The following is a 12,775-nucleotide window of genomic DNA, read 5'->3' on the forward strand; positions in this document are numbered from 1 at the left end:
TCTAGCGATTATTTTTTCGATGCATCGATTAATCTAATGATTAATTTTTTCAGACCGATTCGATTTAGATTATCTCCCCATTAATTGACTACTAACAATTTATACATGTTGATTTACATATCTGAATGAAAAAAACGTGAATTCCTTAACATTGCAATATATGTTTATGGCTCTTAAAATTACAAAATAAAAGACTGACTAAGAATGCATTACTTTGCACTTGTATAGAGATAGCATTCAATAAAACCTTGAAGCCTTGAAAACACATAGCTTACTGAAACAAGCTTACTGAACACATAGGGCCTAGCTTACTGAAAAAAGTTCTTCTTTCAGATGAAAATAACAACAACTTGATGTCTAGCATTCAATAAAAAAGGTCACCCAAAATATGTGTTTAGAGCAATTGAAAGAATACAGTAAACAATGTTAACTTGAGGGCTTTAAGCTAATACAGAGAGTGCTTTTCCAAAAAAAAAAAAAAAAATTCTCCTTCAAAACAAAACCACATTTGCATGATGTTGCGACTGAAAACGTGTGGAAAACGCTAGGCGCGCCACTCTCCTTATTTCCAAAGCACTCTGTAGCCTGCGCTTGCGCTCCAGTGGCGTCTGCTGTTGCTGGGCAACCATGACCCGCTCTCCATGATGACGCAGAAGTTTCAGCAAAGAATAAATGGAATTCCAGCACTTAAAATCACTTGCAGTAGCTCTGCTAATAGATTCATTTAAAAAATGGCTATCCTTGTACAACTATGATCGTCTGTTTCTCCATCTTGCCTTAGTTTTCAGTATTGTTCCGGGAAAGGATGTGCATGACCAGTGGTGCACTTACTGCGACCTGAAAAGTTTAGATGTTTCTAATTTAATTTTCTACCTGTTAGATTGTGTTTTATTTACGTCTACACCTAGATAGCCTTTTTTTTTTATCAATAAACGCGTATTAATGTATAGCCTTATGCAACAATTACATATGTAAATTTTAAAAACTTTATATATGACATTACATATTTACATTTTCATGTAACAGCCAGTATTTGTATCTGTAACAATCACAAAATTTTTCCTATCTGCATTCGGATACAACATCGTACAGTTACTTGATAAGACTGTTATGACTTTTTATATATTTTTTCGTAGTTATCACTGAACAAGTATGTCGTGTTAAACTGAAATAATTATTATTTCTATTATTTCTAATTTCTAAAATAATATTTATCATGCAAGCAGAGAGATTTCATGACAAACGTGTCATAGTGATCATTTGAACACGACTGAATCCATTCAATGCACACATTCTCATTACGCAGAACACTTTGAGCGAGTCTTAATGTTAATGAACTTCACTAAACAGATGTGTGTGTTCCGCGCAAACCAGCAAAATGTAAATATGCAAACATGTAGGACAAGTAGACAATGTATCCGTATCGAAGCTCATTATTAGCCTACTCTTGAGAGAGAACTGATTTGGTTTTTGAGAGACTGAGATGCGCAATGCTGCTGTTTGATTGGTGAGCGCTGTGCTTATTCCATTCATTTGTATCATGGTAGCCTAAGCTTTCAATATTTGCCTTTTAAATATATACAAATAATATAACGTGTAGCTATGATGTATTATTATAGGTAAAATTACTCTTGCAACGCTCTGATTTCTGAGAGATTAACAGAGAGGCGACAACAATGCGGTGTTTGATTTGCTCTCTTTTCACTCATAAAGTTTACATTCATTCACTTCTGGCACTGATCCCCTGGCTCACCTGTTATCTAGCAAACACCAGACTCTGTCAGCTTTAGCCGAGTATTCAGGCAGAATTATTCCTTGAGCGTTATTCGTTTTTTAAGCCATTATCCGTGCCTTTCCGAATAAGGTATTCGGCTTCAGGCACAACCCTAATTATTACATTACATATTTTATTTTTACATGCAACATAGATAAGGTCATATAGTAACAGCTCCACGCAATATTGTAATTCTAAAATTCACGTCGTACTTGCAAACACTTTGTATGCATTATGGTTAATGCATGCTGGAGTAGTCGATTGTTTCCGACAGAGCTCGACTAGTCTATGCAAGCACTAGCACAGTATGACAAAAATGTCGCTGTATTTATGTGCGCATGTCCAGTAGAGCCAAATGTATCCATTCTAGCCTTGCTGCGCGCATTTGTCATATCCCGAGCTTTGCGTGTGTCTGTGCACTGTGCCAGTTAGGCATAGTCATATACATTTTTGACCACAGATATAATGTCAACAAAAAATAAAGTACATAAAAATTATTTGACCTTACAGTTCCAAACTTTGTTTGTTTATCCAAGTTTAGCTCCCAGGGTCGGACTGGGGGTAAAACCACTCATTAGCAAGGCCCCAAAGGAAGAGAGGGCCCTTGAAAAGTATGAATCTGAAATATATATTTTTTACCTGGATATTTTCATGGGTGGGGGGCATGGGGGCCCATCAGGATCGCCTATGCATAGGGCCCAGGATCTTGTTTAACGCCCCTGTTAGCTTTAACCCTAATTATACACACTTGAACCTAATCAAGCTCTTACTAGACACACTAATCTTCCAGGTGTTTTAAGGCCAGTTGGAGCTAAACTTTTCAGGACATTGGCCATCCAGGATGTAGTTTGGAGACCCCTGTCCTACAGAGTTGTTACTTTGCACATGCTTTTTGATCATTACAAATAATAATGTAAAATGATTTTCTTAGAATAGGAGATATACTTTCTCTCGCATCACAAACATTATCAGTAGTTAAGTATGTGGTCTTGAAGAGGACCCTTTTTTCTTTCATTTGGACTCGGTCTTGGACTTGGACTCGAAACTTTTGGACTTGGACTTGACTTGGACTCGAACCTCTTTGGACTCGGTCTTGACTCGGTCTCGACTAGTCCTGGACTTGGACTTGACTTGGACTCGACAAAGCCGGACTTGACTACAGCTCTACATACTCGTCGTCTTCACAGTTGTGGTGGAAAAGCTGCATTTTTACTCCAGTCTTCCATGCCACAAGATACATCAGAAATCACTGTAATACATCCTATTCATTGTTGCTTGTCATGATTGTGGCTGGACATGACAACCAATCACCCCCCCCCCCCCCCAGAATTACACTGAAGAGAAAGCTCATAAATGGTTAGAACATACTGTGATACATATATGTATATAGACACATATTTAGTACTTCTAATACTGCATTAATTCATCTGCTGAGTGCTTGAGTAGACAAAATTACCAAAAATCCTATTTCCCTGACAGAGACACACACACATTTTTATAGCTGGTGCGCTCATTCACACTTATCTTCAGAGTTACACAGACCTACCTCTGAGCTATTGATTCGAGACTTTATGATTTTTATGAAAAATCCATTTTCATTTTTACATTTCTCTGGACTAACTAATTAAAATCAGATAGGTGAGATAAAAGACATCTAAAGAACAGCTAAGTCGATAACTGTATTTTGAGGTGAATTCTCAGATGTAACTTCCACATCATGAGGATCCAGTAATCCACAGAATTTCCCTCAAGAGAATGTGGGAATGTGAGAACACACACACACACACACACACACACACACACAGCCGCCCACATTCTCCATCCTCTCATGTAAACTCATCTGTTAGCTTAGCTGCACAGCTCTCTGATTTAATCAAACCCCCAAACCAATAAAGGCAAATCAAAGCCCTCTTCTCTAGATTATCAAACTTCTGCTCATGTCCCATTAAAATTCTCTGTCAGCCTTACTCTCACAGTCTCTGCCCTCTGAGCAGACAGACACTAGTCTGTTTAACTCTGTGCCCAGAGTCAAGCGCATGCTAACTGCTTGACCTTGGTTACTCATGTAGGAGATTTTTACTGGGAAATTTTTGAAGTGTGCAGTTTGTTGATTGTCATTGACTGTGAAAAGAACCTTATAAAGCTCTGAGAAAGGAAAATGTATGTAAGTCAGCATGACATGGAATCTATTTTCTAAATTCATGTTAATCTCATTGTGAATTATTCATCCATCCATATGTTTGATTTTTTTAAGATCACATTAAGCCTGCCTACATCCAATCAACAACCAATGAACTGAACCAAGACCCCAATCTACATTTTTCTTTTAAATAATCTGGTTTACTCAGATGTGTGTCACAATATTGAAAAAAGGATACATTACTACTTATATTACATTTAGACTTCTAGAGAAATACACAACTCATACACATACACATGTTTGTTTTTTCTATAATGGTGTAGACTTTCCACTGGCATCTATTTTTTGTATACTGTGCTAATTATATTTTCTACTTCCCAAACCCTTGCTGAAACCTGCAAATGACATAACCATCACATGAATCTTAATTAAGATATTATTTAGTATATTTATTGTGCTTTTCCATACCGGCACTGTTGGCTGCTCTCCAAAATGTAGTTGATTTCCGAATTTACTATCCTTGTGGGGACATTTGGATTGCATTATTTAGGCAAAATCTGACCCTCATACACAGGGCAATAAACACCAGTTTTGGGGGCGCTACTTTGAAAGAGTATGGTTAATCTCAAAGGTATTTCTATTTTTTGTTCATTTTCACACAATAAACAGTTAAATGATTGATAATTATTCTACTTTATTTATTATAAACTAATTATAATTTTTATGATGTATATCTTAAGATAGAAAGTCTGGGTCTGCGACTAAAACTGTTTTTTTAGTAGACTTTTCATGTTTAAAGTGATTAAAACTTCATTTAACTTAAACAGTTAAATTTACAGAAAAAAACAGAATACCAGAGTCAAAAAAATTGTAATGAACAGCACTGTTAAATGCAATATTTTGCTATAAAAACAGAAAATACCACAAAAGACTTGATACCACAAGCAGAGGTTTGCATCTGTGAAACATCTTTTTTTATTCAGTTCATTTCATGAATCATTTGAACAAAGTGAATTACTAAAGTTAATCTGGCTCCAAAGCTACAAATTAAAAAGAGAGGACATTGTGGGACAGCTTTCATAAGCTTTTTCATAATGTGTATGATTATTGTCTCAGCTCTAAAGCAAACAAGTGATTTACAGAAATGCATTGTTTTGGTATACAACATTACTACTGTACTTGACAGAAAAAAAGTAGCTTGTTGCTGCTGAAAAATTAAGTTAAGATAGTTTTTGTGCAAAACAGTTAACCTTTTAAGCTAATTTAATTTCTAATTTCTCTTTCTAATTCTAATTCTATTTCTCAGATGGCTAAACACACTAAAAGCCATTTAAGGCTGTACTGTAACATGAAGGCCTCTTTATGGATAAATATATAAATTGGAAATAAACAACAAAGATAATAATTATATGGCTAAATCAATGAGTAGCTTTATGAAACAGATTATTGTTTTCATAAGAACTTTGTTAAATCTTAATTTTAGTCACATTTTAATGCAAACTGCATTTGCATAAAAAACTATTAGCTAAACTGCTCAAGCCGTAGCGCATGACTCAAATTATAATTTAGCTGGCGGTTATGTTTTCAGACAGAGGCTGTGCTTATTTGTGACTTTCAGCAGGGGCACTTTATGCTCTGTAGTTTATCACTCACTCTGCCGTTCACATCACACGGCTGTATTTCTAATATATATATTTTTTATATTCTTATTATATTTCTAAAAAGCCAAGTGACAGTGATGCTAATATGCAACCTAACAGTAAAGATGAAGTCTAGACATAGGCAACTAGTGAGTACACAACCATCTACAATACGTTGTTGTAAACATATATAAACAATATATAAACAGAATTTTGAATCTTTATTTTTCTTTCTGGAACTCTCCATTAAAAAAGTAGTTCAACCCCCACATGAAAACTGAGTTAAGTTTCTTTTTCAGAACAGGTTTGGAGAAATGTAGCATTACATTACATACTCAAAACACTTGGCTTTTTGCTTCACGAGACATTAATTGATGGACTGGAGTATTGTCAACTGTAGATTATCAGCTGTTTGGACTCTTTCTGACTGCAGAGGATCCGTTGGTGAGCAAGTGATGTAATGGTACATTTCACCAAAACTGTTCTGATGAAGAAACAAACTCATCTACATCTCGGATGGCCTGAGGGTAAATACATTTTTAGGAAAATTCTTATTTTTGGGTGAACTATTCCTTTATTACAAAGTGTTACAAAAAGAAACAGAAGGCCAAACTACACCACAAGTGCACAAGTGGCATTGCACAACACAATGGATAGATAGTTTACTTGCGTGACAATTTACTTGTTCAGTGGGTCATGTAGATATCCTCTCTATAACGGTTTAGCCATAGTGTTTGGCTTCCAAACAACTCATAACTAAATAAAACAGGCTGTGTGACAATGAAGAATGCCAATGATCACCCAACTGTGTGCCAGCAGACAGCTAGATTATTTTCCTTTGAAAATCTCTTGGAAATCTGAATGTTTTTGTCATGTCTTAATAGGGCAATCCTAATTTTTTATACATGATGTATCTTGTCCATTTTATAGACAGGGAACAAAAAGGAGCAGACGAGTGTAAGGGATCAGGTAACAGAATGAGCCGGATTTGCACTCGGGTCACTTGCATCAATTTAGACAATGTGTATCACTCTGAAATACATGAAGGGTAAATATATGTGTCAGAGTTTACATTCTGCTAGCAAAGTGTCTTTGAATGTGGCATGAGAGTGCTGCTTCACAGAAAAAGGGGGACAAATAAATGCAGGAGTGTTACCGAGAGATAACTAAAAGAGAGCACACACGCTTACACTCACACTTCCACCGTTCTTGTTTAGGTTTCAATGATTCTGTCAAAATCATAAGAGGCACTTCTCTATTTGAGGAACAACTGAAGTCTCAAAGCACATGTAAAACATGCATAATTAGTGTTCATTTTCTCCCAGTAAATGACACGACTCGCTGGCGGGGTAATGGTACCTTAGGTGAATGGGTATTTCGCCGGATGTGATAATACCTGGATGATGGTTGTTCACTGATTGTGAATGGGCAAGTAAGAGGTGTAGATTTACTCACCAAAGCGAAGTCTTTGTTCAGGATCATTTGTTCCATCAGAGAGGATTCATTGTGGAAGAGGTGAGGCTGCATATGACTCCACATATGAGGAAACCACCAGAACTCATCAACATATTTCAACAACAGATCATCTCCATCATCTTCCTCCTGTGTACCTACACAAACAAACATCAGCTCATTAGCATACTGTGGATTTCCTTTGGGCCTGTGGAATTCCTAAATGCCAAAATCTTGAATTCCTAAAACTCTTAGTCAGTTTCTAACGGCATCATGGAAGAACAAATGTCACTTCTATTGCAGTATCACTTCCACCACTGCTCAAACATTTATTTAGTTTAATAGGATTCTGTGGTGGAAATGATCATGAGGGAAATATAATTTTATACTAATTTGTACTGCTAAAGCTAACTGAATAGTTTCATAGTATTTATCTATGCATAGCATTTTATGTATTCTTATACAATTAAATATTTTTACTTTTTATATAATTTGACGAAATAAGATTTGATTGGATATTATGCTACACACACACACACACATTTGTTTCTGTGAATTGCGGGGACTTTTTTACATATTTCATTACTTTAACTAAATTAACAAAACTTAACCCATACTTAAGTATAGGGACCAATTCATATTTCTCACTATTAACTAGTTGGTTATTATCATGCCTATTATTAACATATTGGCTGTTTATTAATACTTATAAAGTACATATTCTGGATGGCTATATTCTACATCCGTAATCCTACCCTATACCTAAACAAACTTAACAACTACCTTACTATTAATAAGCAGCAAATTAGGAGTTCACTGAGGCAAAAGTTGCAGTTAATACTATTTTAATAGAGGAAATTGGACCTTAAAATAAAGTGTGACCAATGAAATAGAAATACTTAAACTTAAACTTATTGAATATTTATATACTTATTTAATTTTATTAAATTTAATAGGTTAACAAGCAACACTTAAAAATAAAGCTGATTTAAAATAATAACACTGGTCTCTTCCTATGTACGTGGCTCTTGTCCAGAAATAAGGTACAATTTGCAAAAGTAATCAGTGACTCTAATATTAACTCAATTTAATATTATCACACACACAAACACACACACACACACACACACACTTCAAAAATAGAACATGATTAACCAGAGAAACTTCAGAGTTGCTATGGCAGAGTTCTGTTACCATGCCAGTCAGAATATTACAAAACACCTTTTTATAGCAGTGTGATTATGTATGCTTTAACCAATTAGGATTTACATTTTATCTTTTAACACAGTTTATCTTTTAACACACACAGTTACCTGTATGGAAGAATTTCCCAGAAAATCCCAGGTTAAAGGTGAAGTTAGAAATGTACGACCTCAGCATGTTCTGTGTTTCCAGAAGAGCCTGGAAGATAAAAACATCAAACATTAGAAGCTGAAGATTGCACTGTTGACTGCCTGTCCACTGCTCAGTACATGTCCATTTATCTATTATATATCAATCAAATATAATATACACCACAATATTGAACTTTTTGAATTAACATCATGCGGTAGTCTATGTGCTCACAGTCTGAGTATATGCGTATAAGGATGTGATCGATCTTTCCCGGATGAGTAATGGCATTTGGGTTTGGCAGGTGCCTCATTGCAGCAGTTCCAATAAAACAGTCTCATATATTTCTAGCCTAAGACACCATGCAAATACAATCAATATCTGTCTGACAACTGACAGTGAGTGTGAGCGTGTATGTCACTGTTTTGTACGATATATGGCAATATCGCAGAAGGAAGGAAGGGGCGTGTTGACTGACTTAGACGGTGTCATCAAATCATTACTCACAGAGCTCGGGAAGATATGCTGACACACACTCTGGCGCACAGGCAGACACACACGGACGGGACCCAGGAGACAGGTGTAATATATTTGATTTTATCCTCCAGTGACAGTGTGGCAGTTATCTCTGATGACATTTTGGTAATTAATTCCATTTACATTCAACTACACATCAGCAACAAAATCAGCACAGGTACTCGCATCCTGGTAATCGAATCAGCTCGCCCACGTGACAGTGCGCCAGTGTGTGTGCGCTTTGCATCCTAACCTAATAGAGTGGCATTTTGATCTAGTGCTCATTAATTTAAAATGATCTGGCCTCATCTAATTCAATGTTCATGCCGTAATGTGATATTACTAAAACTGAGGCTTTTGGTGAGATGCCTTTTTGAATATTGATCCGAGTGTGTTATGTGTCTTTCGGGAGGTTCAGCCTGATGTTTGATGCTTCATGGCTCAGGAAGCAAGGTAAAGGGGAGTGGGTACGATAAAAACTGTGAGTAAGTTACACCAACTCTTGCATCAAGGTATCTGTTTTTTTTTATGTGATCATATAAACAGGAAGTATTAATCAGTATTCAAGCACATGGCAAAAGAAATTTGATGTAGAAAAATTTTCACTCAGAAATTGCTAATACATTTTGCAAATAATTACCAAGAAACATCAAGTAACACACTGGATTAAACATAACATTTTTATGTTAATATACATTTTCTTTTTTTTACATCTGAAGTTTTAATGACTTCTTTGCTAAAACATTTGATTGGTTTCAGCAACATATATGAATTCAAATTAATTTATTGCCATAACGCCCTTTAAAATGGTTTATAATATTTGGAATTAATAAGATGACCTAAAGGAGTGGTTTTTTTTTTACATCTGGGCAGGCAAGAACATGATGAACATGCCCCCAGAGAGTTCTGCCAGCAACCTGTTTCTTAAATATTAAACTACGGTATTATATATATTATAATTTTTTTTAGTCTACCTACAGTATATGTTTTAAGATTTTTTTTTTTTTTTTTTTTACAATGCTTAAAATTTTAAAAACTTTTTTTTTGTGAAAATCTTTTGATATTTGCTGTTTGTGGCTGACCCAATTTTTCAATCAAAATGTACAATATAAATATTTACAATGTAAATATTGTAAGAATATTTACATAATACAAATATAATAAAAATGTATATAAGTAGTAAAAAGCATCAGAGTCAAACTCTGTGTGGTTTATTTTATATTAATATGCATGTAAAATAAAAATGTAAAAAATTAAATCATAAAAGAAAGGAAGACAATAAATATTTTATAATTAATAAATAGATTACAGCTGAATATGAAAGATAAGACATAATGTATGTGGAATTTGACTTTACTTGAAAATTTCAATTGATCAGTTCATCAAAAAAGCCATATTTTTGTGGCATTCTTTCATACACTTAATTTTGAATTTATCCAATGAGAGTCTTGTTTTAACCAATGATAATAGACGCCTTAAAAAGTGACAACAAACGGGACCTCATCTTACCCTGCAAAATGTAGATGGGGTGTATTGTGTTGCAGGAGTGAGAGGGAAGAGCTCAAATAAAAGAAAGAGAGAGAACACATTTAATATTGATGTGGGAATCTGGGATGTTGGGAATCTGACATCATAAGATAAGAATGCCAAGTGCAGGAGAGATGGGAGGGGAATGACAGGATGAGAGAAGAGAGTGAACCTGAAATGGATGACAGAAGGAAAAAAGAGATAGAGCTATTCTAGGAGATTTTTTAGACACAAAGTTTCCTGTTCTCTAAGCAAGCTGTGACATGCACACACATGCATAAATGGCAAAACTCTTCTAAAATGTGCCTCTAAAATAGCAACACAAACAACAAACATATCTGAAAAGTTACCGAAACTTCCTCAGCTTATTTCTACAGTCTGCATTTGCATCCACTGTCAGGGTCCTCTTGATTAAAATGCAACAAACTGAGCTAAATGAATTATTTAATGGTTAGGTTTTAAACAGCTCAGTCTTAAATCGATTCCTTACATTTACTGCGCACACTTCAAAAGAGTGCACATGAATCATTAATGCATTAATAAGCCAAAGAAGCAGCTTCATAATGGCATAGTTCTGATGCTTCCCGTCAGTTTGGAGATGCAGTGCACACTGTCACAAAGAGCTAAAATGTTTAAATTTTTAATAATATGTGTTTTATTGTAATTTATAATAACCAAAACCTCCACATTCTTTACCCCAGATATTATTTCGGGTTTTGAGGTTTTAGGGTAACTGTAAATGTTGAGCCTTTGGCTAGGACTACATTTTTATAAACCAGTCTTTTGGGTCTCACTCCAGGCATAGTTTATGGTTAAGGGTGTTTATGGGGTACAGCATATGATTTTTTGTTGAGAAGGTTCTTCCAGGACAAACAAACAATGTTAAGTCTGTGAACCTACTTAACACATTGTGCAAAGCATTCACATGTACTGGATTTATAACAACAGTTTTGCACTGGGTGTGAATTACAAGGAGGTTTAGGAAGGACTAGAGGGATCTGGTTCATCTAATTAAAGAGGAAACCTGATAAAACTGATTTCAAAATGAATGATTAAAAAAACATATATGCTTAGCAGCCTGAATTTGACATTTTAAGTTTAAATAGCTTGTAAAGCTTTATATAATTAATATATATCATATTATAACAATACAATATAATTTCATCCACTCCTAAGAGTCATACTATTGACATTGCCTGAGCTGTCTAATATATAAATGCATAGAACAAAATGTCATGAAAAAAATCTAGATAAGAAACCACTAAAAAAGTAACCACAAACGTTTTAAACCTTCAGAAGAACATGACTAACCTTCAAAGGCTGTGTCCTGAAAATGGATTTTATTTAAACTACAAATAAACAGTAAATATCTGCAACCTCATATTTATTATTTGATTTTATGTAATCTAACTTACGTTTTTAGCATTATTATGTTAAAATATGCTGCTTTAATAAACAAAAGGGTTAACATATTTATAGTTTGTTATTCAACACCACTCTTAATCTTTATAATCTATAAACATCAGAAAAACATATACTGTCTCTAATGTTTCTAACTAGCCAAAAAAAAAAAATTTTTTTTTTGCAGTTTTCTTGAATAACTCAAGTGTATGAGGGGAAAAATATCGAAAATATACATCAACAAATATTTGTAACTTGTAAATACCAATATCAGCCACTAGGAATGGGTGTTTCTTCCAAGATTAAGACTGGTATCACTTCTATGGCCTGCACTAATCCAGATGCTGTGTCTGGATGCTTGTGGCATTGAAAAATTGCCATTGGCTTTCAGAAAGAAACACACATACACAAAAGCCTCATTTCCACACTTATAAGCTGTCTTTGCCAGCTTCAATTTGAGATCACACCCAATTGAGCTCATTTTTAAACTTATTGTCTTTGGTTGACCTAAAATGCCTTGGATGAACTGAAGTGGTGGAATCACTTGTTTGAATTCATTAATCAGCCTAATAACTAACCACACACACTCTCATCCACTGAGCTAGTAATCAGACAAAGTAATCAGAGCATACAATGATACGTTTTCTTTAAGGAAAGTGCATTCTACTGACTTTTTCTCCACAGAAATTTAATCAGTGCCCTTAAGACGTAATGGAGAGATGTATAATTCACTTGCTCAATGCAGGTGTGCAATACAAAGGGACAGTTTCATAAGACTTTTTTGCTGAATTGTCTTTAACTGAAGGCAATGTTGAAATAAAAGTCCAATATTCTTGCATAAAATAGACTTCATTAATATAATGCTGGAGAGTTTCATAAAAACAATTTTTGAAAAGTAATATTTAGGGGCTTCTTTTCCTGGAGCAACACTGTTAATTAATCAAATTCTTTGCCATTTGCTTCATATCAAACACTGCTACATGACAGAAACTA

At 34.8% G+C, this 12,775-nt stretch overlaps 1 protein-coding gene across 1 annotated transcript in view; it reads right to left on the minus strand.

Moving 5' to 3' along the window:
• ndst3 (N-deacetylase/N-sulfotransferase (heparan glucosaminyl) 3) overlaps nt 1-12,775 on the minus strand; it is a 60,699-nt gene that overhangs the window by 29,787 nt on the left and 18,137 nt on the right. The window contains exons 3-4 of the mRNA XM_052546388.1: nt 8,320-8,407; nt 7,010-7,164 (exon numbers count right to left, since the gene is read on the minus strand). Coding sequence (XP_052402348.1) covers nt 7,010-7,164; nt 8,320-8,407 — 243 coding nt within the window. The remainder of the gene's footprint in view (nt 1-7,009; nt 7,165-8,319; nt 8,408-12,775) is intronic.

The sequence above is a fragment of the Carassius gibelio genome, chromosome B1 (assembly GCF_023724105.1).
Source record: "Carassius gibelio isolate Cgi1373 ecotype wild population from Czech Republic chromosome B1, carGib1.2-hapl.c, whole genome shotgun sequence".
NCBI lineage: Eukaryota > Metazoa > Chordata > Actinopteri > Cypriniformes > Cyprinidae > Carassius > Carassius gibelio.